This window comes from Mustela nigripes, chromosome 7 (assembly GCF_022355385.1).
Source record: "Mustela nigripes isolate SB6536 chromosome 7, MUSNIG.SB6536, whole genome shotgun sequence".
Classification (NCBI taxonomy): domain Eukaryota; kingdom Metazoa; phylum Chordata; class Mammalia; order Carnivora; family Mustelidae; genus Mustela; species Mustela nigripes.
In genome coordinates, this window is record NC_081563.1 from 61,550,225 (window position 1) to 61,576,102 (window position 25,878).

Below are 25,878 nucleotides of genomic sequence, written 5' to 3' on the forward strand. Positions count from 1 at the left end.
TGATCCCATGACTCTGAGATCATGACCAGAGCCAAAACCAAGAATCAGAAGCTTAACGAACTAAGCCACCCAGGCACCCCTACAAATGAAATACTCCATTTTGGAGATAGGATTCTTTTCAGTGTCTCTTTAATTACCAATAAAATAAGCACTAAACTTTGGAATCAAAAATAAAACAGTATCATGTTTCCCTTCCCAGAAGTCACACCTGAGGAAAGCAAAACCATTTCTGGTGGCTTGCCTAAAAGCTGCCTGATAAAGAGTTAGGGATGTCAGTACACTGGAGGCAGAGGGAATGAATTTGGATTCACTAGAAATCATGCACTGCTGCTTGACCAAAAATGCTTCCCTTATCTGCTGACAGAAGCTTTCATGCCACTAATCTCCTAAATTAAAAGAATATAAAAAATGTATTTTCCTTCTAGACGATGGGGAAACATGATGGCAAGGATGGAAGTCAGTAAGAGGTAACAGAATCATTCGAAGTGCCTCAAAATTTTGCTTAAATCTGACTGAGAAGTGGCAAAAGGCAAAGACTATACACATACCGTTATTTTATGTTACTTCTAAGTCTGAAACATGATTTGACAGCATTTCTTAAACGCTGATGCTACACAGTCATGTAAACAATATGATTTAATAATTTTAAGGATAAATGCTTTGTAAATGGTAAAACATCATAAAAATGTTATCACTACAAAGTAAGTACACAACTTGAATATCAGTCTTACCACTCTAGATGGTTTTCTTCTGTTGATGCACTGGCAGTCAATACTATATAATGTCTATGAAGAATTTTTAGCCATAATTAGAGGGGAAAAAAAGCCAGAAACATAGTTAGGGTCTGCTCTTCCATCATTACTTGTTCTTTCTTCCTCCCACTGAACAAAAGAACTAATGCAGGCACACAGCTTATGAAAATTAGAACATGCTTCAATTTTCAAAAAATTAATTCTAGACCCTACAATTAAAAACGATTCACTAAAACAAACACCACTAATACTGGGTTAGATACTACTAGAGAACACAAACTCAACATTTAGGATTTCTGCTAACCTGTTCTCTACCTCACTTGAAATATATGTGACCAAGTCACCCACCACATATTAACTTTGTAAGTTTGACATTCTTCTTTAAACACACAAACAAAAAATACAAAATTTCAAATACCTATACTTTTGAAAAAAATTTGGTGGCTCAAGTAGTTTGGACCAGTCTGATTTCCCTTGAAGGATTTCATCTGTGACTGCAAGACCTAAATTAAAAACAAGAGAGAGACTGATTTTGAAAACGGGCTATTTTATTACCAGCTTCTGTATCACTCTATCCCAAAATCAAACTCTACCAAACTCTTAAGGGAAAAATATATATATATATTTCTCAGAACACAAAAATCAATTTCAAACAGATTGGGCTGGCTCCATTTTGGACTTACTATATTTTGGAAAACCATTACTGGAAGAATAAATACATATTTGAAAGAATTTTTAGAAATAACAGGCATAACTGCACTTTAGAATAAAACTGTTATAAATCAAAAACTTGTGGGAAAGGGCCAACAGGTTTACCTTGTTTAAATTCTTCTACCATTACTGTTCGAGTTGAGGTGGACACATTATACGTAGAATTCTGCTGTGGGTAGGCAGGGGTGATTATGGGCATGAGATGATACCTATCTGATGGATTTACCTGTGAAATTAGAAGCAGAATAATTGATCTATTCTCCTATTTCAGTTGTCCTCACTTCATTTCCCCAAAAGTCTGAAGAATATGAAATATAAATTTAATACTACATTTCCCCAATTCTAAGAAGTACATTTTCCCTCCCCAACTACATTTATTTCTGAAGTCAGGTATGTCTGATATTCAAAGGCACCTCTGTAAAAGTGCATTTTTCCTCTGAAAAGCTGTTAAACTGGTGTATCTTATACATAATGGTCTTTTAGAACCAAGAAAATACAGTATCATAGCTGCAAAAAGCATTATTAATCCAATGATTCTTAATCTTCTTTCTGCACCCACTCAATGTGCAACTCCCTATAGGTAACTCAGAGGAAGGAGCACTCTAAAAGCAAATGAAAATGCAAGGTGAGAGTTATGCTAGCTTAGAACCACGAGTCTGCTTTAAATTGCAGGGCAAAGTAAATCTTTTATATACTTCAGCACTTTATTAGTTCTAATTACTTATAAGAGTTTTTAACAATGGATTATGACATTTTGGTTGATACACCCACTCATCTACTTTCATATGGGTGATTTTTAATGACATAACATTTGGATCAGAATTTGAAATACCAATCACTTGCACCAAAAAACACAGCAGACAGAAAGAACTATAGCTATACAGAAGGAAGATGAGCAGGAATAAGAAGAATTATTTTTAGATTGCAATTTAGAGAATCATCCTTTGCCTAGAAGGTTCAGTTTCAGTAATAAGTCACATACCCGAGGATCCCAAACAGGCAAATTCAAATTGCTTTCTTCTGGTTGCTTCAGCAGCACAGGATTTGGCCACTCCCTAACATAAATAAGGCAAATTAATTCACAAAGGATCTCACTTCAGGAACTCTATGAAACATAAAAATCATCAGAATCTCTCTTAACTTTCATAGAGCAAACATTGTGGATGGGTATTTGGTATTGAAAAAAACAAACAGGCAAGGGAAGCAAGTATACAAAGTGGTTATATTTTAAATGTGTCTTCTGAAAGGGCAAATACTGTTTAGCTCATTAAGCTGTAATTAATTTAAATCTGAATTTTCCAGGGGCACCTCGGTGCCTCAGTCAGTTAAGTGTCTGACTCTTGATTTTGGCTCAGGTCAGGTCATGATCTCAGGGTCATGAAATTGAGCCCATGAGGCTCTGCGCTGGGCATGGACACTGCTTAAGATTCCTTCTCTCCCTCTGCCCACTCCCCACTCTAAAATAAATAGATAAATTAAAAAAAAAAAAATCTGAGTTTTCCCCTTCCTTCTATTTGCTTACATGGATCTAACTCTGATAACTTAATAGCAACAGGGCTAACTTTACTGAAAATACTAATAAATCCACATAGTAGCTATGATTATCACTTCCGTTTTACATATAAGACATTAATCTATATGTAGCTAGTCATCAAAGGCAAAAAATTGCGACTACTCTCAAGCTAAAAGCCTACATTTACAGATCTCTCCCAACCCCAGGAGAAAGCACCATGCGGTGTCTCATCATTGTCTCAAATTTGATGTCTTTAAACTTTTAATTTAAGAAGAACGGAAGACAAGAGAAAAAGTCTATGCATCTCTCTTAAATTGCTGAACAAATTTATGTAAAGGCAGAAACTAGTAAATAAAGTATGCATATGAATACTTACCACTTGGAAAAAACTAAAAAGAACTTATGAACTAAAGTAGAAGCTGCTGCATTTGGGTATAATTGACAAGTTCTTGCAACTAGCATTGCCCAGGAGACACCGCCAAGGAATCCCAGCATGTTGGAATAAATACCACGTCCTAGAAAATTAATATATTTGTTAATTATTGTTAGGATCTACCATCCATGACATTCAACCACAAGTAATGGGATAACTTAGTTCCTACAACTGTTCTTTGTTATCCTTTCCCCTCTGGAAATAACATTATACAATCAATAAGCAGACCTTTTATTAGTAAACTATAAGCTGCATCTCGTCCCCCTACTTCTCCAAAACAGACACCTCAGTTCCCTGCCTCAGTTCTGACTGCCGAACCAGGCTCTATTGATATAACACTGGAATTTCCCTCTTTTCAATAGCTATGGTTGAGAAAGAAATGAAAGAAAGGAGGAAAGATATCTAGAGGGTTTACAAGTACAAGGAATAAACATTTCATTAGTAATCATATTCATGGGCATTTTAAAATCAAGCGTAAATCTGGACTAACTTCAGTATTTTGCACAATTTCAATCTCTCTCCATAAAGTACAATATACCATTGGTATTAGTCATTTCTCTTAAATTGTTTCTTAGAGCAATCTATAAAAAAGTATTACCATATTTCATCAAACCTATTGGGTCCTCAATTATATAATACAGCATTATTTTATGTCCCACTAATCAAGAAAGATAGAAAAATGTCAATTTCAGATATGTTAAAGTATGTAAAATATGCATCTAAGAATTGACAAGACATGGTATTTAATCTAATCTGTAAGGGAAGAAAAATTGTGATATCCCTTTCTTGCAAATTACTTTATCCTGACTATATAAGGTTAACTGAGCCCAAGGACAAATCCTACTTGCTTAAAGGTCTTTTTAGATATGTACTTCCAATATGGTAGCCACAAATCACATGTAGCATTTTTTTGGTTAACAGCTTTATGGAGATATCATTCATATAGCACAGGTTTCATCAACGTAAAATGTTAAAAACTAATGGCTTTTAGTATATTCACAGAGTTGTGTACCCACCACCATAATCAATTCTGGAACACTTTCATCACCCCAAAGGGAAACCGTTAACAGTCACTCCTCTCCTGTTTGCTCTCAATCCTCCCAAGGATTGAGAGCAAGGACTATTCTTCTATCTTTATAGATTTGCCTATTCTGGACATTTCACATAAATGGATTTACCTCAGTCCCTTTTATTGCTAAGTAATATTCCAACATTCCATATAATGGATATATCATATCATCTTTTGTTTATCTATTCATCAGTTTATAAACATAAGGTTGTCTCTTTTTGAGAATGCTAAAAATATCTGTGCATAATTTTTTTAAAAGATTTATTTGAGAGAGGGAGAGAGAGAGAGAGAGAGAGAGAGTGTGTGTGTGTGTGTCTGTGTGTGTGGGGGGGGGGGGGGTGGGGGTGGGGCACAGGCAGAGGGAGAGAAGCAGACTCTCCGGATCATGGAGCCCAAAGCAGGGCTTGATTCCAAGACCTCGAGATCACGACCTGGGCCAAAATCAAGAAGTCAGACGCTTAACAAAACTAAGCCACCCATAAGCCCTATGTGTGCACAAATTTTTGTGTGGACATATGCTTTTACTTCTCTAAGACGCTGTTTAATTTTAAATTCTAAATTTTAAAATTCAGTTCCTTGGTTGCACATTTCAAGTGCTCAATAGCTACATGATTACTTTTGGATAGCATAGATATGAAATATTTCCATCATCACAAAAAGTTTTATTAGAGAGTGTGGTTTTAGACTAGGTAAAACCTGGTGCCAGAAGTATAGCACTACTTAAATGTAGTTACAAATAATAGAAAATGTGCTATGCCAGCTCAGGATTGGGCCTTTTATGAACCATATCCTATGTGTATATATAAATTAGTTCCAGGCTTTATTAGAAAAAAGTCTTAACATTAAAAAAAAAGTTGAAACTATCACTGTAGGTTCTTCATTTAATAAATTTACAGCATACCTACTACAAACTACATGCTGCTGGTAATGGGAAGACAAAAATGAGTAAGATGGTCCTGCCCACAGAGAACTTGAAGAATAGTAAGGGTTTCACTCTTTCAGTTCTAACTCCTTCTGATTGCCTGGCTAAAACTGGAGATGAAAAGTCAGGAGGTTTTAGTTTTCAACCAAGGAATAGGAGGGTAGTCACCCCTCAGAGCACCATAACCACTGTACGTGAAAAACAGGATTCTCCAAAATCTACTGGACCTTAATTCCCAACAGTATAAAAAGACTCAGGAGTTTCCATATGTGCTTCTATCATTAGTAACTGAAAACTGTAATTTTATAGTGCAAACTTAAAAAAGATGTGGGATACTTACGTTTTGCCCATAATTTGACTGCTCTTAGGGTGAGTCTAAAAGTTTCTTTATTTGGCACTAAATGCAAAATTTCATCAGTAACTCTACATCCTGAAAAAGATAAAGCATTCATTTATCATTATGCAACAAAATCTAGTTAATTCAGACATACTTCTAATTTCCAGATTCTCAAATGCTAAAACTACCAAAGATAATAAAATGTGGGCTTATTTTCTCTATGTATTTGAAATTTAGCACATATATGAGAAATTACTTTGCTTTTAAAGAATTAAAAAGTACATGGCTAATGTAATTCAATATTAAAATAAGAGATGGATCTGAGTAAGTTTCACTTTTTTCACCATTTGTCTTTACTGCTAATCAAATGTCCCCAACTTATAAAACAAAACAATAAAGCAATAACAATTGCTTTAACATCCACCTTATTTCACAAACACTGTGACTTACTGTTGTACTCTGAAAGTACAATAAAAATGCAGTGATAAAAGACACTATAAGCCAGTGTTTTGTTCTCAGAGAGAAGTCTTGGACCCTTGGGAATGCTAGGTTAACCTATTTTTTTTTTTAAGTTTGTCAAACCTATTTTTATAATAACAATAAAGCTTTGCCTCTTTTCTGTGTTAACATTTGCGCTAGTGGTGCAAAAGCAGTGGTAGCTAAAACTTACTGGTACCAAAGCTTTAGCAACAAACTGTACTAGTAAATAATTATTTTCACCACCACACATTTTAAGTTAGAAAACAGGAAAGGAACCCATCCAATGTTTGAGCAAGTTAAAGAAAGCTGAACTACCTGTTTTTTTCAAGGAACACCAGTTTTACTTAGAAGAATCCTAAAAAATGAACAAAGTGAGCCCCTCACTTCAAGGAAAACAAATGACAAAACTTGTTACCAATAAAATTTGAGCTTTCAAGTAAAATTAGAATTCTGGACAACTAGTATCTGCTACTGTGAGACTGACATCTTTCCAATATTTAAAGACTTTTCTGATGAGACTGGGTGATATTAATGAATGTGATTTTCCTGGATATTTTATAATGAAATGTGTGTTAACATTTTGAAGATCCAAATAACTTTGTAAACCAGCAATTTCCTAATGACCAAGGCATGACAGTACAAAATCACGCATGGGTAAAAGATCTATTCAAAGAACAAGAGAGACCAATAGATTTTAACGTAAGAGTATAAAAAGTTAATTGATGTGGCTTTAGAGTCAATATTCAAATTAACCTTTAAAAAAACACTTTTACTAACCAATTAAAAGGAACAAACTTCTGATATATGCTACAAACATGGACAGACCTCACAAACACTATGTAAAGTGAAAGAAGCCAGACACAAAATACCACATATTGCATGATCCCATTTACATGAAATGTCCAGAAAAGGCAAATCTATAGACACAAAGTAGAATAGTGGTTGCCTAGGACTTGGGGTTGGAAAGGAGAATGACTGTAAATGTGTAAGAGGGATCTTTTGAAGATAAAATGTTCTAAAATTGCATTGTAGCATACGACTCTGGGAATACGACTCTAAAAAAGAACAAATTTTATGACATGTAATTATACCTCAATAAAGCTGATGAAAAGAAAAAGGATACTGTCACTGGTCAAGTTTTGCTGTATTATCAAAGAATATCCACAATTTTCTGAAAAGGCTATTAAAATTCTCCTCCCTTTTCCAATTATGTATCTTTAAGCGGTCAGATTCTACCTGTGCTTCAATCAAAACATTACAAGAAATGAATTGACTGAAAAGACAGATACAGGAATCTAGCTATCTTCCATTAAGCCAAAGAGTTTTGCAAACATGCCAAAAAAAAAAAAGAAAAAGAAAAAGAAAAAAGCCAGTCTCACACAAAAACATACTTATATTCACTTAGAATGGGTTATTTTGAAATAAATGCTTTAAAATTTTGTTTTCATTTCTAATATGGTATATATTGACAGATAGAACCTACATAAATGGAAGATCTTTGGGGTTTCTCAATAAACTTTTTAGAGCGCAAAGGCATCCTGAGACCATTTAGTTTGCGCACCATCACTATAAACATAAACATTTCAAATAAATGTGTGTCTTTTAAAATGCCTAAATGTGCTCAGATTATCTATATAAAGAAAATCACATCATTTTTAACTGAGTTAATCCAATCCCTTAAAAAGTCCATTAATAGTTCTGCAAAATAGATCTGTCTAATTGTTTTCAAGCAGATATCTGAGATTTCTTTTTAGAAGCTTACCATTTAGGCTGCGAATACACCTTATATCAAGGCTTCTCAGTCGAGAGTCGTCTCTTAGATCTAAATTATCTGATATGGTTTGAATTGCCAGTCTTGCAAAGACTAGATCAATCTTTGGAAAGATGCAAAAAAAGAGAAAAATATTACTTTTTCTCCTTCTAGTCCATTCTCCCCCCACCCACCCAACCTCAAAAGTATAAAGTTCTAATTATTAGTTTGGGAAGTTCTAACAAAACTTCAAAAAGATTATGTAGGCAATCTCACATGGGAAAATCACTGCAAAGTTGTGTGACAGTAATTAAAGTCACAAATTAAGGGAAAGCATTTTAATTTTAGCATATATGCCAAGCATTAAAAAGAACATCAAAATCTTATGAATGAATTTCTAGATAAAGATGGCAGATCCAACACACATTTACATTCACTCCCTCTTGAAACCCCACTAAAACACCAGTAAAATTTTTTTTTTTTAATATTTAATTTTGTTTTCTAAAGGCATAACCCACTAGGATGAAGGGAATAAAAGGAGACGACAGCAAAAACTATGGAAGAAGATGGATAAGTGGTAACAGACTTAGCAGATTTAAGAAAGCAGAGATAAAAAAATATTATATCCAGGAAAGGATAGGTAGCTATAAATACATACATAAATAGAAAGGAACATTTAGAAAAATAAAAAAGTTATTCTTAGAAATTAAAAACATGACAGCAGAAATGGAAAACATTAGAAAGCTTGGAAGATGAGAAAACCCCCCAAAGCAGAAATATAGAGATGTGGCTGTTCAATATATAGAAAAAAGAGAGAAAAGAAAGGCAGGAAATCCAATAGAATTCAATACAATTTCCATAATTGAAAGGACAGGAATTTCCAAAGTGGAAGAGGACTACTGAGTGCCTAGCATATTTGGCTGAAAAGACATATACCAACGTACGTTACCATGAATTTTACAACTATGAAGCCCAGGAATAAAAAGATCATATTAAGTGTCCAAAGAGACAAAACAGGTCACAAAAGATGAGAAATCAATATGGCATCACACTTTCCCACACAGCATGAAAGGTAGAAGACAATGAAGCAAGGCTTTCAAAATTCTGATACCTAGAACTCTATACTCAGCCAAACTATTATTTTGGTGTAAGAACAAAATGAAGACATTTTACTTAAACACACAGGATCTCAAAAATATGTGCCTTTCACAGGAAGCTAGTGGATGAATGACATTAAAATGACAGTAAGTCAAAAAAGAAGAGAACTCTAGACAAAGGCAAAAAGAAATCCCAGGATGATAGTAAAGAAAGATCCAGGATGCCAGCTGTTTCTCCTTCATCGAGAACAACTGGTGTGGAATCCAACATATGAGAAGACTCACATATTTTTTTAAGATGATAATGATGGAACACCTGAAAAATCTAAATCTATTTAGAGAAGATTCAGACAGCTAGCAGAGACTGACTTTTAATTAGTGTTACGTATAAAAACCAAGCAAACAAAAGGCAAAACAATTATTAATTCCCAAGAAACAAAATGCCACAAAGAACAATAATCTAGTATACTTTGTGCTCAGTTTCAAACATTATTTATAAGATAATAATGTAAACACTGAATATTGATCCAATCAAAATTATAACACAATTATTTTAGATTATAGGAACCAGAAGGGTGTCTATAAAAATCATGGGGTAGGGATGGAAGCTGGTTCATTTTCTATAGTGAGAAGTCAATAGATACAGGAGAAAAAAGGTAAGAAACTATTTAAAAACAATTTGATTCCTTAAAATATGTGTCTTTGTTGGTCTGATTTAAAAAAAAAACAACAAAACAAAACTGAAAAAAGCCTTATGTATTAATTCAGTTGCAAAGTCAGAAAAAATGTTAAACACTTACTTCAATTCCATCAAATTCAAATTTTATAACAGGTACAAAGGCATCTTCTACAGCCTACAGAAGAGGACAACAATTAAAACAGGTAAATAATCCTCTAAAGGTGTAATCCTTTCTCTATCCTTCCTAACTGCCAATGATGTGAATACCTTTGCTAAAAAGAAAATGTTCTTGGTATCACATTCCATGTAAATAAGTGCTTTTACCCTGTGACTGTGTTACTTCAGATAGAGAAAATGTCATGTCAGTAATTAACCAATTTATTTATCCTCCTAAAGATACTCATCAGAAACTGGCAGACAGAACTGCCATCATTTGGGTACTCACTATTTGTTGAGATTAAACCTGAACACCAAATATTTACAAAAAAAACTAGTGTTGGAAATTAAAATATAATCAGAGCTCATGATTAATCTATTAATACAATGTAATTTAGAATCAGTAGAAATGTACTCTTTCTGAGCTTTCTTAATCCCCCAACCTAACAAATTCTTAACCTCCTTCTCCATTCCCAAATGCCCAAATAATGCAGATCCTTTCAACTTACCCTAGCACTTTAGACTGCGTTAAAGCTATGTTTGTTTAGTTTCCCTAATCTCTCCCTCCCATAAACTATGTCTTGTTCATTACTGAATTTGTGGGACTAAGGACAGTATCTGACAAATCACTGGTGTTGAAATTTCATTTACTAAATGAATGGCTAGATATGCACACAGAGAGTGAGTAACTGAATCTTACACATACTAATAGCTATCATTTGATATGCATCAACCACTTATCAAATATTAGTCAATGTTAATGTCAATTATCTCATTGACCCTCAGAAAAACCTTTAAAAAATTTATCACTACATCTCCATCTTACAGCTTTGAGGAAACCAGGCTCAAAGAACACAGGTAACTTAAAATCTAAGAGCTAATATGTCGTAGATTCTAGATTCAAACCCAGGTCTGTATTAACTATAAAGTCCATGTTCTTAACCATCTGTTATTTTAAAAAGATATAGCAACTTCTTAAGTATATCAAAAATCATAAGCCCAAGTTTTTGTTAACAAGTTCAAAATATTAAATACCAGAGGATACTTACTCTTAAGTTTCTAATGCCATCTTGATGTTTCAGTTTTTCAAAAAAAGATTGAAAAAAATCAGATCTCTCCACATGTCTTGGAGCTACACAAAGTGCATCAATGTCAGCTCCTGTAAATCAAAGTATTTCTAATTAAGACTATATTAAGTATGCATTATATTTTTGTTAAAACACATAAAAACATTATGTTCAGAATATGTAAGATGAATACAGGAAAATATTAACAATGATTAGCTCTGAGTAGTGAGATAATGGGTTTTTCTTCTGTACTTCTAATTATGAATAACAAGAATTTGTTACTGAAAGTTTTTATCAGAACACAGAAAAGCAGTTACCTTTGGTGTGTACTCCAAGCCTATAGGAGCCAAACGTGAAAATTTTACCACCAACAGTAGCCACAACAGAAGGTGGGAGATTCTAAAATTAAATTAAATTAAATTAAATTAAACAAATGGCATTTGATTGTTGAAATTATTTAGCATAAAAATTGCCTAAATACTACCAATATATAATATATTTGTCAACTTTGGGAAACTGAGATTTCTGAAAGTACTTCAGAGCTCTTTGGGCTGCAGCTTGAAGTAATGAGAGTATTCCTAGAGGGAAGACAAAACAAATTCATACCTACTATACATGCACACATCTCTCTTAAGAAAACCATTTTTTATCACTTGACCCTACTTGTCCCCTTCCAATTGCCTGTCTTTGACTCCATCCTTCTGTCACCAAGGAGCTCTTAACTACCAAACTAATGCACTTTCAGTTCTCTATAGTATCATACACTTAACTCATTCCACTTCCCCATTAGTTTCTGGGAAAAATACACTTAATTTCTTGATTGAACTTATGCAACCTTTCTGCAAGAAAGTGGTCATCTTGAAAAGACCTCCTTGTACGAGGTAATTTAACATCTTTAATGAAAGCTTTTGGACTGTACCAGAACTATAAGGCTACTCTTCATTTTTCTCTGGAGCCAATTCTAACTTCCCATCAGGTATTTTCTACTCATACATCCTGGTCCACTTCAATATCCTGCTTAAAACAAAATATTCTTCCTATGATAAACCAAGTATCTCTTCTGATTTCTCTTTCTGTTCCTCATTTTCCTTAATACCTGTACCTAGTCATTATTCTTCTTGGCTTACCAATTCTTAGCTTATATCCCTACATGTCACCTCCTTTTTATTCAACTACTGTGCCCTTAATTCTAGGCTTTAATAGAATCTTAAGCTACCTTCTTGACCTCGTTTATTTTCTCCTATTCCATTTTTTAGAAAATTCACTTGATGTTCTTACTCTATTATATAACTCTTCTGCTCAAACATTGCTAATGCATTCTTCTTTGACTTCTGCTCAAACACTGCTAACACATTCTTCTCTGACTACTTCTCTGACTAACTGATCCTTGGATCCTGAGAATCTCCACAATGTACTCTTACAGGATCTTTGTTGCCTTGTCTCCTGATACTCCCTTTTGAATCTCCAACTGCCGACATGTTACATAATCCAGTATCCTTTCCACCGCACTTGCCATTCTCCCCACCTCAAATGCTTGCCCATCTTCTCTGGGTATCTCAATACCATCTGTTTTTACAAAGTTCAAGTTCCACCTTTTTCATGAAGCCTTCTGATGATCCACCCCTTCCGTAAGAAGCTCTTTTCCTTCTGTGCTCCTGCACTATTATCTTTAACTTTTTTATACTACATTTATTACTGACCTTATCCCCCTGAATACATGTTCCATCCCCTCAACTATATTTAAACTCCTTGAAAATAAGAACTGTATCTACTATCTCACTTGTTTTTTATAATGCCCAGTGCGAGCTTCAAAGAATAATATCCCTTAATTAACTTAATAAAACTAACTATGTAACAGGATATTATATTTGTTACTTCTTCTGTTGAATGGATATTAATGTTTATGACTACCACACATTATTTTAGAACTAGAAAGAAGTCAGTAAATGTATTAATATGAATCAAAAGGATAGAGAAGATAGGACCTTTTGGTTTACCTTCCTAATTTCTATCTTAGTTTACTTTCCTACTTTGAAAAGCAAGATTCTTGCATAATTAATGAGAAAGTGGTACACCGATCAAAGTAAAATATTTTTACCACAAACCACAGTATTTAACTAAAATGATCTGTTTGAGTTGTAGATGGCTTATAGCTTAAATATCCCAGTTGTACATGTAACAGTCAAATGATCTTTGCTCTAACTCAAACCCTTCTGATATTTTCTGGACTAAAATATGCACAAATCAAAGGAATAGTTGATACAGAAAATGAAAAAAAAATCACTTTATCCACAGTGGAAGATTAAAAAACAATTAAAAAAATATTTTTAATGATATTTTATTCACTTTGCTTAAAAAGAAAATCCAAATTATGGCAAAGTCTTAAATTTTTATGCCTAGAAACTAAATGTAAGCCAGCGATTGCCTTCTGCAGATTTAAGTATTAATATGAGTAACATGGGAGAAAAAGCAATTTAATAAAAACAAAAAACAAACAAAAAAAACCACCTTTTGACCTTGAAACAGAATATTACCAGAATTTTCTGTTAAGTGTGAAGAAACCCTGAATAAAATTAGTTAGGTACATCTCTCAACAAATTAATATAGTCTCTTTTGTGAATAATACTACTTCATTTATTTCAAATGCATTCTAGAATAGGGATGGAAGCAAAGACCTTGCTAGAACCAAAATAGTTGACATAAAGACTACACAAAGTCATAAAGCTTATGATTTTAAAATAATTCTAGCAATTTGAGTGTTTGCACACCCATAGTATTTACGGGCTGATCAGAGAGGGACAACAGATTTCTTTAACATTTATTTAATGCCTGAGCTCTGTCCTGAGATTATGTAGGTGACCAAGACAGGTTTTTTTCTTATGGAGCTGATTACCTAGTAGCAGAAAAACAAACATGAATTTTTTTTTGTTTCTCATGACTAGCATTTCACCTGCTCAGAATTCAACTTATCTGAAAATCTCAACTACTGATAACCCTGCTGAGAGTTCAGAAATGAGTCAGAGAGCTGTTTGGCAGCAAAAGTAAACAACATAAAGACCATTTATTTAAACCTGATGACTGCAGACTTAGCAGAGTCCCTCATGACCTTATTCTGTCGAAAAGAACCAATTTTAAACATGTGCCATAGGCACAGAAAGAAATACTAAAATTTGAAAAAGAAAGAATTCTAACAGGTGTTTATTTAATTTCTAAATCCAGGTAGATTAAGGAGCAGAGAGTTTACAGAGAGACACACTGACTGCTGTGATATATTAACTTTCAGCTAACTGTTAAGGGAAAAAGATGGGAAAACTATAAAAATGATAAAAAGCAAACAAAACTTAAAATACAACAGTTTGGGTCACTCAGTGAAGGGGCAAATGGTATCACCCAGTTGCATACACCCTACTTTGATTAAGTACAGCCACTAAAATAATATTCAGTGATGATTCCCAAACATATGAAAATTCAATTACATCCAAAATCTCTAAGAAAGTAGGAAATATGTAACTTGTTTTAGAAGAAAAATAAGCTACTAGAGGGAAAAAAGGTTGCATAATTATAAATTAGGATCTGCAAACTCCTATATCTCAGGGGTCAGGCAAGTATGCAAATGGAGGGTACACATAAGAAACCCAGAAACTGACTGATATATGACAGGTGCTATGTCAGAGAGAGCAGGACTGGTGGGGCCACAAGGGACTGGAGGGCAGGAGCCCAAAACCATTCAAGCCTATTCCTGCCTTGCACAAGGCAGGCCCAATGTTGCCAGATCTGGTATTTCACAAGATGTCTGAAATCTGGCTTTTAAAGTAAAATCCCTTGATATTTAAATTTTGGTACACCACATGTAATTCAAGCAGGAAATCTATGTAGGATTGTAGCTAGACACTGGGGTAAATTCTCATTTATTTATCTCATTATCATTATTTAGAGACTTAACTGTCTAGAACAATTCATTACCAAGTATACCAAAAAGTCTATTTCAGATTATTCTCAACTCCTGCATCTTATTACTAGGACTAATGATCAGGACATAATGAAACTGAATCCAACGAGTTTAGAGTCTTACCTTACTCTCACTGACATCAGAAATCCATTCTTTTACTAAATTATTCAATTTACCAAGAACAACAAGCCTATAATAAAAAACAACATGCTTTAGATCAAAACTAAGAAAACCCAAAAACAGTATTTAAAAAAGTAGTTAAACTGTAGGCAGAATCTTTATGTTGGCACCAGAGTAAAAGCACATTATAAATAGGCTAATACTGTCACATCTGTCAATACATGGCACATCTCTTTGATGCTTTGGGTCCCCAAGAGTTCCAAAGAAATGACGATTGTGATACTATGTGGGTCTTTGAGCTACCCTGAAAATTCAAGAAGTTTAATAAAAAATCAAAATTGCCTTCAATAAGTCTGCAGAGGCCAACTGCATTGTCAACTTTCTTGCCCTTACTATGGAATAAAATAAACTCAATGTGGTGATAGAGGTTAGCATTCTCCCATCTATAGTCAGAGATCTTTGGATAATAAAAACAGGTAAATTAAATATTGGCTAATTTTTTAAAAAAGATTTTATTTGTTTATTTAAGAGAGAAAAAGAGCATGAATAGAGGGAGAGGCAGAAGGAGAGGGAGAAGCAGCCTCCCTGCTGAGCAGAGAGCCTGATGTAGGACTGGATCCCAGGTCCCTGGGATCATGACCTGAGCCGAAGGCAGACGCTTAACGGACTGAGCCACCCCAGCTTCAAATATTGACTAATTTTTAAGAAATAATATTACTTGGGTGCCTGGGTGGCTCAATGGGTTAAGCCTCTGCCTTCGGCTCAGATCATGTCAGGGTCCTGGGATAGAGCCTTGCATTGGGCCTCTCTACCTCAGCAGGGAGCCTGCTTCCCCCCCACTTTCTGCTTGCCTCTCTGTCTACTTGTGATCTCTCTCTCTATCAAATGAATAAATAAAATCTTTTAAAAAAAAGAAAAAAATATTACTTAAAAACAGCAGTTTGATATTAAACCAAACTTTCAACCAATAGCATATCTAAATCCACATTAAAAAAAAGAAGAAAGAAGAAAAGTAGAGTTTAGACATCTCAAGGATAACATATGAAAAATGGAATTCCTGAGATGTCCAAACTTGCTTTTCCCTCAGCCTTCTCCGGGTAATGGAACTCTATCCCTTGAGGTGCTAAGATCCAAAACCTTGGCATCATCCTTAACCTCTGTCTCTCACATATATTCCAGTCATTAAACAACCTTACCTTTAAAATATATCCAGAATTCTATTTCTTATCACCTCCACTAATATCCCCCTTAATTTAACCCTCCATCCTTTCCTCCCTGGGTTTTTATCATAGCCTCCTAACCAGTCTCCTGACTTGTGCCCTCAATCCCTCTCAGGCTATTCTCAATATAGCAGCCAGAGTGACTGCGTTAAAACATGAGTAAATCATGTTAATCTTCTGCTCAAAAACCTAATGGCTTCTGATTTCACTCAGACTAAAAGCCAAAACTTATACAGTGACTTACAAGGTCCTAAGTGACCTAGCTCTCCCTCCAAACAACTTCCCACCTCAAGTTCTTTGAGCCCACATTCACCCGTTTACTTACTTTGCTCTGGATACCCAGGTTACCTTACTAGGTAATTCCTTACATATAGCAGGTACACTCCTGCCTCTCATCTTCTGCTAGAGTGCTCTTCCCTCAGGTATCTATATAGTTCCCTCTCTCACTTTGAAATTTTTCCTTAAATGTCAATAAGGCCTTTCAAATAACCTTCACTTCCAGCTTCATTTTTCTCAGCAGCATATGTCATCTGTAACACTCTGTTTATTTTATTTATCTGGCTTATTGTCAGTCTTTTCCCATAACCTCCACCTAAAATATAAGCTCTAAGTGGGCCAAAATTTCTCTTCATTTTGTCATTTTTTTGCATCCCTTGGCAGGGGCATGGGAAGTACTTTACATTTGCAGAATTAATGATTAAATAACGTACTATGAAATATTTTGCATTTTTAAATGACATACCTGTGGTTCAATTCTTCCTCATCTTCAAACACTCCAAATGGTTTCATAGCATCAATTAATTTCTGTGTGTAAATATGATCAATTTCTTTGGGACATGCCAAACTAATTGGAGAAGTGATTCCATAATGCTTTTGTTGACGCTGGCTGTCCAGCATGGTGTTTCTGTTCAAGAAAAATGAAACAGCAGAAAAAAATTTAAAGTATCATATCATACTGATATAGTTAATCTCTCAATACACTCATTAATTTAGCTACCTTAAAAGTTTACTTAGTATTAACAGTTGCAGCAGGCGTTTTTTTTTTTAAGGGGAAAAAAGGGTATTTTGTGTTTATTTTGATGAAGGGCTATTCATACTGCCTCCAGCTTTCATGGTTAGGATGTCTTTTCAAGCCAAAAGCAGCATGTGTTGGCATCAGGACAACTGTGCCAGCACCACTTAGCTCAAATGCAAAAAGCCTGAATGGGAGCTGGGCCAGGGCCACCTCCACTACACCCTGTGGACTTAAGTCAAGTACCATCTATATTCAATCTTTGAAAAGCAGTCAGCCACTTGAAAGAAAGCTCTGAGTAATAACAATGTTCTTTCCCCCTCAGGAAAGAAACAAAAACATCCCATTAGAAGGTCCTTGTGAAATATCCTGGCTTTTAAAAAGAAATCGCGACTCTATTTGTCCTTTAGAAACTTATATTAACATCCTTTGCTCAAATCAGAATTTATAGTCCTAACATTTTGTAACTCTAGTTAATTGTCCTCTTCATTTAGATTGGTACTCAGACCATTTTCACACTAAATAACTACGACATTCTTTATACTTTTATCGGCACAATACAAGCCAACCTCCAAAACATTCTAGCTATCAGGAAATTATAGTCTTGAATAAAGTACAATCGCTTTCAATAATTTCCAAATAAATTTTGGGACCAACATGGGTTAGTAAAACTTTTTATTTTGCTAAGAAAGTAAAGCAAAAATAAACATACGCAATAACCAACTAAACCTACCATCTATCTTCACCATTAGATGCTGAGGACCATTAACAACGGTAAGAATGTAATCTCAAAATATAAAAGAAGTCTTTTAAATGAATAAATTAGCACAAAATAATAAATAATAATAATAATAATAAATAACACACAAAAATACAGTAGTGATTATTTTTTAATTTTTAACTGGTCAAAAATCTTATTGCTATGAAGTTCTTAGGCATGCTCTTTAGCTAAAGATTTCATTAGGTAAGGAGGGAGAATCAAATGGAAGATAAAATAACCTATATATCCTCTGAAAAGATTCAAAGAAACAAAAGGGAAACACCAATACCAGTGACTTTCATTTCTTTCTGGTATTAATCTTCCTGTGGAACAAACAAAATTTCAATTAGCTATTTCAAGTAACTTCTTTTTAAAGATTTAGCTTTTTGCCTCTAAGAGAGCTATTTTAGTATTGTCTGTGTGTGTTTAAATATGTATGGTAAATGGATGGGACAGACTGATTATAAGTAAGCACCCAAGATCCAAGAGATAGGAAGAGCCAAAATCTGAACTCCAAGACCGAAGATCTTTCTACCACTCCATTCTCCCTTCAACAAATACGTCTGTTCTGCTACTATGATCTTGGGTCCCCCTTTCTTATCTATGTGATGAAAAAATTGGTTATCAAGCTTCCTACCCTACCGGTACTAGATAGCGCATAAATTCCAAATCTATGGTTCTGAACCTCCCTCATCTGGAGGGGAATAGGAGGGAAAGCCGACCAAAAGAATCCCACATTCCCTTCAACTCATCAATTTCACTTATAAGTAAACACCCTAGAGAAATTCTAGTACAAGTGTACAAGGAAACATGTACAAGATTGTTCACTGCCATACTGTAACAGTAAACACTCAGAAACAACCTCAAACAGTCACTAACAGAAAAGGGACTAAGCTAAAGTGTATCCCTACAATGGAATACAATACAGTCGTTAAGATGAATTAATGAGAGTTGAAAATATTAACACGGACAAAGTTCAAAGATACTATGTTGCACTACAGAAGTTGCAAAATGACAAGTATGAAACCAGCTATAAAAAGCTTAAAAACAAGTAAAACAATGCCATTATTATGGACACTTACATATGTTGTAATAGCATTTTTTAAAAAGCAGTAATAAACATCAAGTTCAAGACTGTGTGGAACTCTGGGAAGAGAGGTGAATGGAATAGGAGGAGGTAAGAGAATGCTTAAAACGGTATCTGTAATGCTTGAGTTCTTTTAAATAAAGATATGTATGTACACACACACCCCCCCACACATAAAGAATTCTATGCTTTGGGAATAGAATGAATGGTGGCTACACAAATGATGATTATGTTATTCTCTGCATTTTTCTGGTTAAATTAAATAATTTCCTAATAAACCAAAATATTAGGAGCGACAACAAAATCCTGCCAAACACGGAAACCGTTTCTGACTTATCAAAGTGTGAGCAGGAGGTATAGACCGCTAGTATACGGTGGGTCGGTGGGGGAAGCTTGGGGGGGCGAAAAGATCCTAGCTTTTTATTAAAACGAAACGCATGGGCTGGGATAGGTCATTCACTCCTGAAGACCAGGAGACAGCCGGTCCGGAGGGAGGAGGGGGAGGTAGGGGGATGGTATTTGCGCCAATGCAGACAGGAGCAGAGACGGGCTCAGACAGTGCTGGGGGCAGGAGAGTGACCGACAATTTCTCCCCGCGGACACCCGCGTCTCTCCGGCCGCTCCCCCGTCTGGGGGCGTCATCCAAGGTGGGACAGGAGAAGGCAGATGGGGACTCCAGGAGTCCCCGAGTCTGTGCAGGGGTGGCCAGGTGAGCCGCCGGGTGTAGGGGAGGTGCCCTTGCCGACCGGCCAGAAGCGGGGAAGGAGACCACTCGGGCGAGCTCCCGACAAGGCGCGAGGGGAGGGAACGGACACCGGGTCCCGGGCCGACCACCCCAACCCACCCCTCTCTGCTTCGCCCCCAACCGCCGTCCCCCACCACTTACGCAGACATCTCTTTCATCGCTTCCTGCGTCTCCCACACCGGCGAGTATCTTTCTCTCTGGAGTCAAGTTCTTGCTCTTCCCTTCTCCTCTTGTCGACTTTCCCCCGGTCGCTTGTAGCTCGCTTGCTCGCTCACTTTCTCACTTACTACGGCCGAGGCATCCAACCGAGTAGTGAAAACACCACAAAACCGGCTCTATTTATGACAATACAGCGCGGCCGACGCCAATATGGCGCCGCTTCCCAGCCTGCCCCTCGCCCGCTGCGGCCCCGCCCCTGGAGGCCTGGACCCGCCCTCGACCCCGCCCCCTCCTCCTTTGGGTCCCGGGAGGCTTCGGTGGCCCCGCCCACAGGGGGCGCGAGCTCTGGCTGCAAACGCCGGTCGAAAGGGAGCGTTTCGTCCCCTCCTTTGTCCGTGGGACTGTCAATCCAAGCAAACCGCTTGGAATGTGATTAGGAACATATTTTCCTTGTTTCACTAATGAAAGACTATGTTTTTTAAAAGATCACAACCTTGCCTAGCAAATACTAGTTTAACTCTTCCGTTATCTTTCACCTTTAATTAGTCATAATCATACGTAATCAATCAACTCGTGGAGATTTTGTCGTGATAGGGTCACACCAAGGAACGTGTGACTTTACAATCATCCCAGGGAAAACCAAGCTTGTAAATGGGAGGCTAATCTGTTCATTTCATCTCTACCTCCCCCTGATTTATGACATTCTGGCAGTTGAGGTGGGGGTTGAAAGGACAATCGCTAGCAGTTTGCGATAGGAGGATTAATCCAAGAAATAATTTAATATACTAAATCATTACAAAGAAAAGGATGTCAAGAAGCTGCCTTTTCTCGGAATGTGACTCAGAGCCATAGAGGCGATTACTTATAAAATTATTCATTCATTCATTCATTCAAAAATATTTATTGAAAACCAAACGTTATTAGGCACCAGTGCTTTAATGGAGCCTAAAACCAGATGTAATCTTTAACCTTACGAAGTTTGGAATTTAGTGAGGAAACAATCAAATATAAATGATATTCTTCTGTTGTAGAACTAAAAATACCTACTGTGTGTAAGGCACTAAGGAAACTTAATTCCTGCCCTTCACAGTTCACAGTCTAGTGGAGGAGGACAAACATACACAGAGATCATTGAAATATAGTTGGGGCCAAGAGATTTGGGGAAGCTTAAAGAGGACCACCTATTGGAAGCTGAATCTGAAGACTTGATTAGACTCAGGCTAAACACTGCATCACACCAAGAGTCACGTTATGAACCTCTGGTAATCTCATCATTGATGATAGTAAGATTGACCACAGGGTTTATGTGCTGATAGTCATCTTGGAACTACATAGTAATCCGTGGGGTGATAACTTTGACACTAGGTGAATATCCTGATGTCCATCCACCATTCACCTAATGGTTTCATCACCTGTTGATAATATTACCTTAATCATTTCCTTAGGGGTTGCAAATTGTGAGTTTCCAACTCTGTCTACATTTATAGGGGGCATTTTTCTGGAGAGAAGAGCTTTTCCTCATTGACTAGGACTATTAGGTTATTCTGCAATATGATTCCTACTGCAAAGGAAAAACAGTCCTTTCCCTTCCAGAGTTAAGAACTTGGTATAATGGCCACCTCCAAAGAAGTTCTTACTTGTTTGCTTGCTTATTTTATTCCTTTTTTGTTGTTGTTATTTAATGGCCACCTTCAAAGAAGTTCTTATTTATTTGCTAGCTTATTTTATTCCTTTTTCTAATATGTTGGCATATTTCAATTACAGTCATGGTTCTTTTGATGCTAAAATTGGCCCAACTTTGCTCTTTGGGTTCCTCTGTCAAGCTGGTTCCTTGGCTAGTATTAAAAAAAAAAATTATTTTTAAATCAGTATGATAGCTTGGAAAGTGGTATTTCTTTGTGGTTTCACACATCCCTGATCAGTGGTATATCACTGGCCATTTATATTTCTTACTCAGGGAATTCAAATGTTTTGTCCATTTCTCTTGTAGCATAACTGTCTTTACACCAGTAATCCAGATTCGCCCCTACAAATGAAATATTCTCGTGACTTATTGCTGGTCTCTTTCAGCTGCAACCTCCCTTTGCTTGAGTTTTTCCTTCTGATCATCTCTTGCTCTAGAATGAGCTTAAAATAGGTTATTCAGAAAAGAGGTGCATTTTCCTAGTTTTGGCATATTTGAAAACATGTCCTTCAAAGCTTAGTAGATGGTGCTTTATTGTTACCTGGTGAGTCTTAAACACTTGTAAAATTCTTATTTTTGAAGTTTAAAAATTCTGTTCAGATAGGCCTTTGTATGATTGTCTTTTCCCTAAAATGTGTTTCGAACATAATAAACATCAAATTTTTTTTTCTGAGTACTTTTTAAAAGATCAGATTAAGTCCTTTTTTCTTTTTTTTACTTTAAAAATTTCTTCTGTTCCATCCATCAGTCAGCTCTTTTGTTTGTTTGTTCAGGTAAACAGAATTGCAACTTGGGAGAATGTTAACATGTTCATGCAAGTAATTCAGGGGAAAAATCTTTCAAAATTATTATTTTAGCTTTTTAAACATCTATTGGGCTGCCTGTAGAACAAGTAAGTAGGGCATATCGGTCTTCCTCACCAGCTCATCCTCAGAACTTAAGTTTTAATAAAGATTTGTTGAGGGAATTGATTTCCAGTATTATTTTCCCTTATGTCTTTATTCATCTCATCATCTCTTCATCTTTTTGTCCCAGTTGGTAGACAATCTCCACTTTTCCTTTTGTCTCTAAGTTAATATTCTGAATGTTATGTAAGTATTCCGTTGGAAAGCGTTCATCTCTGAACCACCTTTATTAACTCAACCTGGCAGATGGTTGTAGCAGAGTATTGTTCACACTGGTCATCAGCAGGTTATGACTAATACCTAATAAAATATAACTTAAAGAGTATGGTACTTCAGGTAGGATCATCCAGAAATGACCTTGGGGACTGAGGCTGGGGAGGCCCACATATTGTGCCAGAAAGAACTAGGGTTTACCCTTCTACCAGCAGGAGCGGCTGTGCCCACACTCAGCTTCCCAGGAGGGCTTTTACCCCTTGCAAAAGGGGCTACAACTTCTTAAGGGCTCCTGAGATCCCCAGGTGTTGGGCAGCTAGCCCCTAAGCTCAGTTACCCTGGCTCTGAATTCTGACGAGGCTGCTTTCTCACAAGTTTACTCTAAGAAGATACCACCTTGGGGACACGTTCTTCCATCGGAACACACAGAACGCCTAGCCATAGCATCCCTCTCTCTGGGATGTTTGGAAAACCCTAGACTATGCTATCTTCTCTTTCTGACTCTTGGCTTATAATTTCCCCCATTAACGCCTGTTCCTTAACTTAAGATGAATGACCATGTGGAATTCACCCTAAGCCCTGTCTTGTGGTAGATAGTGACCACGCAGAGACTCCTACCCACGTTGAACAACAAAAATAAAGTAGGTGGTTGAATTTGCTGTCAATGAATTCATCATGTCCAGTCCTGCTCAGTTGATTTTGAACAAATAGGAGTTGGAAGTTTTCAGAAATTGACATGGGTCATGTTACAAAGTGCCTTTTTGATTCCACTCCCCACCCTGACCTCCAATTCCAGAGATGGAGCCTTCAGGAGGTAATTAGATCACAAGAGTAGAGCCTTCATGATGAGATTATGCGCTTAAAACGAGACGGGAGAGTGCTTGCTTCTGTCTTTGGTCCCTGCAATACAAGGTTACAGTGAGAAGACAGCCATCTGTAAAACCAGGAAGAGGGCTCTTATCAGACACTGAATCTGCCACTACCTTAATCTTGTACTTCCCAGCTTCCGGAATTGTGAGATACAAATATCTGTGTTTTAAGCCTCCCAGTGTATGGTCTTGTTACAAAAGACCAAACTAATTAAGACAGATCCCAACCAAATTATTAATAGTAGGACATCAGATCCTGATAAAGAGGAAAGAAGCTGGCAGTAATGATATCTCAAAAATGTAGAATCATTTTGTTATAGAATTGTGCGGGGGGTGGCAGAGAAGAATGGGGGATGTAGTCCTAGTGAAGCTTCATCTCTACCACTGTGTGCAGTTTCTTTGGGAAAAGGACCTTACTCTTTAAGGTCTTGTGCTTGGATAGCTAATTGATGCCCTGTTGGGGCCTCAGCCCATCACCGAGGATGTCTCAGAGGGACGGGCACCCAAGCATTGCCCTTTCTAACAGACCTCTCAAACTTCTTTGCTTTCAGCCTTCTGTCACAGAGTGACCTCTACTACTGCACATTAGGGGTGTCAGAGGGCATCTTTTAGCATCTTCTGCTTACAACCATAATTTGTTGCCTGCTTGTAGAAGAAAGATTTCTTTCTGTGGTTCCACTTTATTTTGCTACTAGTTTAAGTCCTCAGTGTTTTTAATGTGAAATATCTATTGCCAGTGCAGATATTTTGTTTGTACAATTTTTAAAGGAGATTTTATTCATTTATTTGACAGAGGGAGAGATACCACAAACAGGGAGAGCAACAGGCAGAGGGTGAGGGAGAAGCAGGCTCCCCACAGAGCAGGGAACCTGATGTGGGGCTCAATCCCAGGACCCTGGGATCATGACCTGAGCGGAAGGCAGACGCTTAACCAACTGAGCCACCCTGGCACCTCTTGTTTGTATAATTTATTTTTTTTAATATGAATTTGATCCAAAGATAAGACAAGGCAGGTACATGTTCATTTCTCTGTATCTAGAATAATATGTAAAGTCCTGGATATGCTTTAAGCAATTCAAGAGTCCATTGATTAGATGAGTTTGCTCTGAAGAGCAATTCCAATTCCAAGTATCTGGATTTTCATGGTTTATGTTTGTGGGGTGAGGTCCCCTGTGTTTCCAAGTTTTTTCTTGCATTATAAAACCTGTTAGCTTCATTGGAAGAACCTAAACTCTATGCGTTTAGGAGTGGCAAACCAAACAAGGTAGCAATCTATGGCTTTCCTGGGATGCGGCTTAACTGCCTAAAGTTAGGGACCTCAGCAACCCCTCCCAGCTGTTTCTCTCCTACATGTTCGGAAAGGCAGGAAAAGTCTTTACGCCAATTTAAAAACTTCTTCCCAGAGCTCGGGGGATTAACATATAAACTCGGTGGACAGAGCATGTAGGTTTCCTGCTTCTCTCCAAATTGAAGGCAGGATTAATTACGGTCCTCACCTGTTCCTGAACCAGGTCGGTAATGGATCCTGGCTGTGCGCTGAAGCAGCTCTTATCCACAGTTCTCTGCCGACTCCCCGGCTTTGATCAGCCCATTCCCTCTCAGCAGGCTAACACGGTAGCCACAGGACACAAGTGCTTAGTTTACAATCATGTTAATTTTGCTTTTTGTTTGTCTTTAGCAGTTGGAGATTAATGAGTAAAGAGGGTGTTTAAATTTTCAACCAGCCTTCTTTTAATCACTTGGCCGCATTGTTGCTGGCAGTTTTACTACTTTGATTTCCTGAATCGATCAGGTATATAGTTTCCTTGTCCAGTGTCAGGTACAATGCAGGAAAAGACAGTCCTACCAGGAATTGCTGCTGCTCTGGATTTCACGAAAGTCTCTGGTGACAATTCTTTAGGTTCTTTGTCATGATTTGTCATAGCATTTTGTTGCTGAATGCATCCCTCGCATTTTAAATAAATTAGGAATGCTTCCAAAGTATTTTATTTTATTTTTTTTTTACAAAGGATGCTGCTATGCTCATTCTTCGTAGCTACGGAATCAAAATAGCCTTTATCTGATGGAATGGTGAAAATTAATTCAGATTTTGGAGTAAATTCTTTAGATGAGGTAGTTGCTACTCCGAGCTCCTAATTCTGTCTTCTGAACTGAGGAACACAGACTCCATTCCACTGCAGCTTTTCTTC

General features: G+C 36.6%; 1 protein-coding gene across 1 annotated transcript in view; it reads right to left on the reverse strand.

The window, feature by feature from the left end:
• The window catches only part of PAPOLG (poly(A) polymerase gamma), a 29,445-nt gene extending 9,195 nt beyond the window's left edge, over positions 1-20,250 (reverse strand). Inside the window, exons 1-13 of the mRNA XM_059406020.1 lie at positions 20,001-20,250; positions 16,998-17,159; positions 15,039-15,105; positions 11,284-11,365; positions 10,949-11,058; positions 9,865-9,918; positions 7,980-8,091; positions 5,741-5,830; positions 3,353-3,491; positions 2,446-2,518; positions 1,569-1,689; positions 1,171-1,255; positions 732-785 (exon numbers count right to left, since the gene is read on the reverse strand). Of these exons, the coding sequence (XP_059262003.1) occupies positions 732-785; positions 1,171-1,255; positions 1,569-1,689; positions 2,446-2,518; positions 3,353-3,491; positions 5,741-5,830; positions 7,980-8,091; positions 9,865-9,918; positions 10,949-11,058; positions 11,284-11,365; positions 15,039-15,105; positions 16,998-17,159; positions 20,001-20,017 (1,166 nt within the window). The 5' untranslated portion in view covers positions 20,018-20,250. The remainder of the gene's footprint in view (positions 1-731; positions 786-1,170; positions 1,256-1,568; positions 1,690-2,445; positions 2,519-3,352; positions 3,492-5,740; positions 5,831-7,979; positions 8,092-9,864; positions 9,919-10,948; positions 11,059-11,283; positions 11,366-15,038; positions 15,106-16,997; positions 17,160-20,000) is intronic.
• Between the last annotated feature and the right edge of the window lie 5,628 nt (positions 20,251-25,878).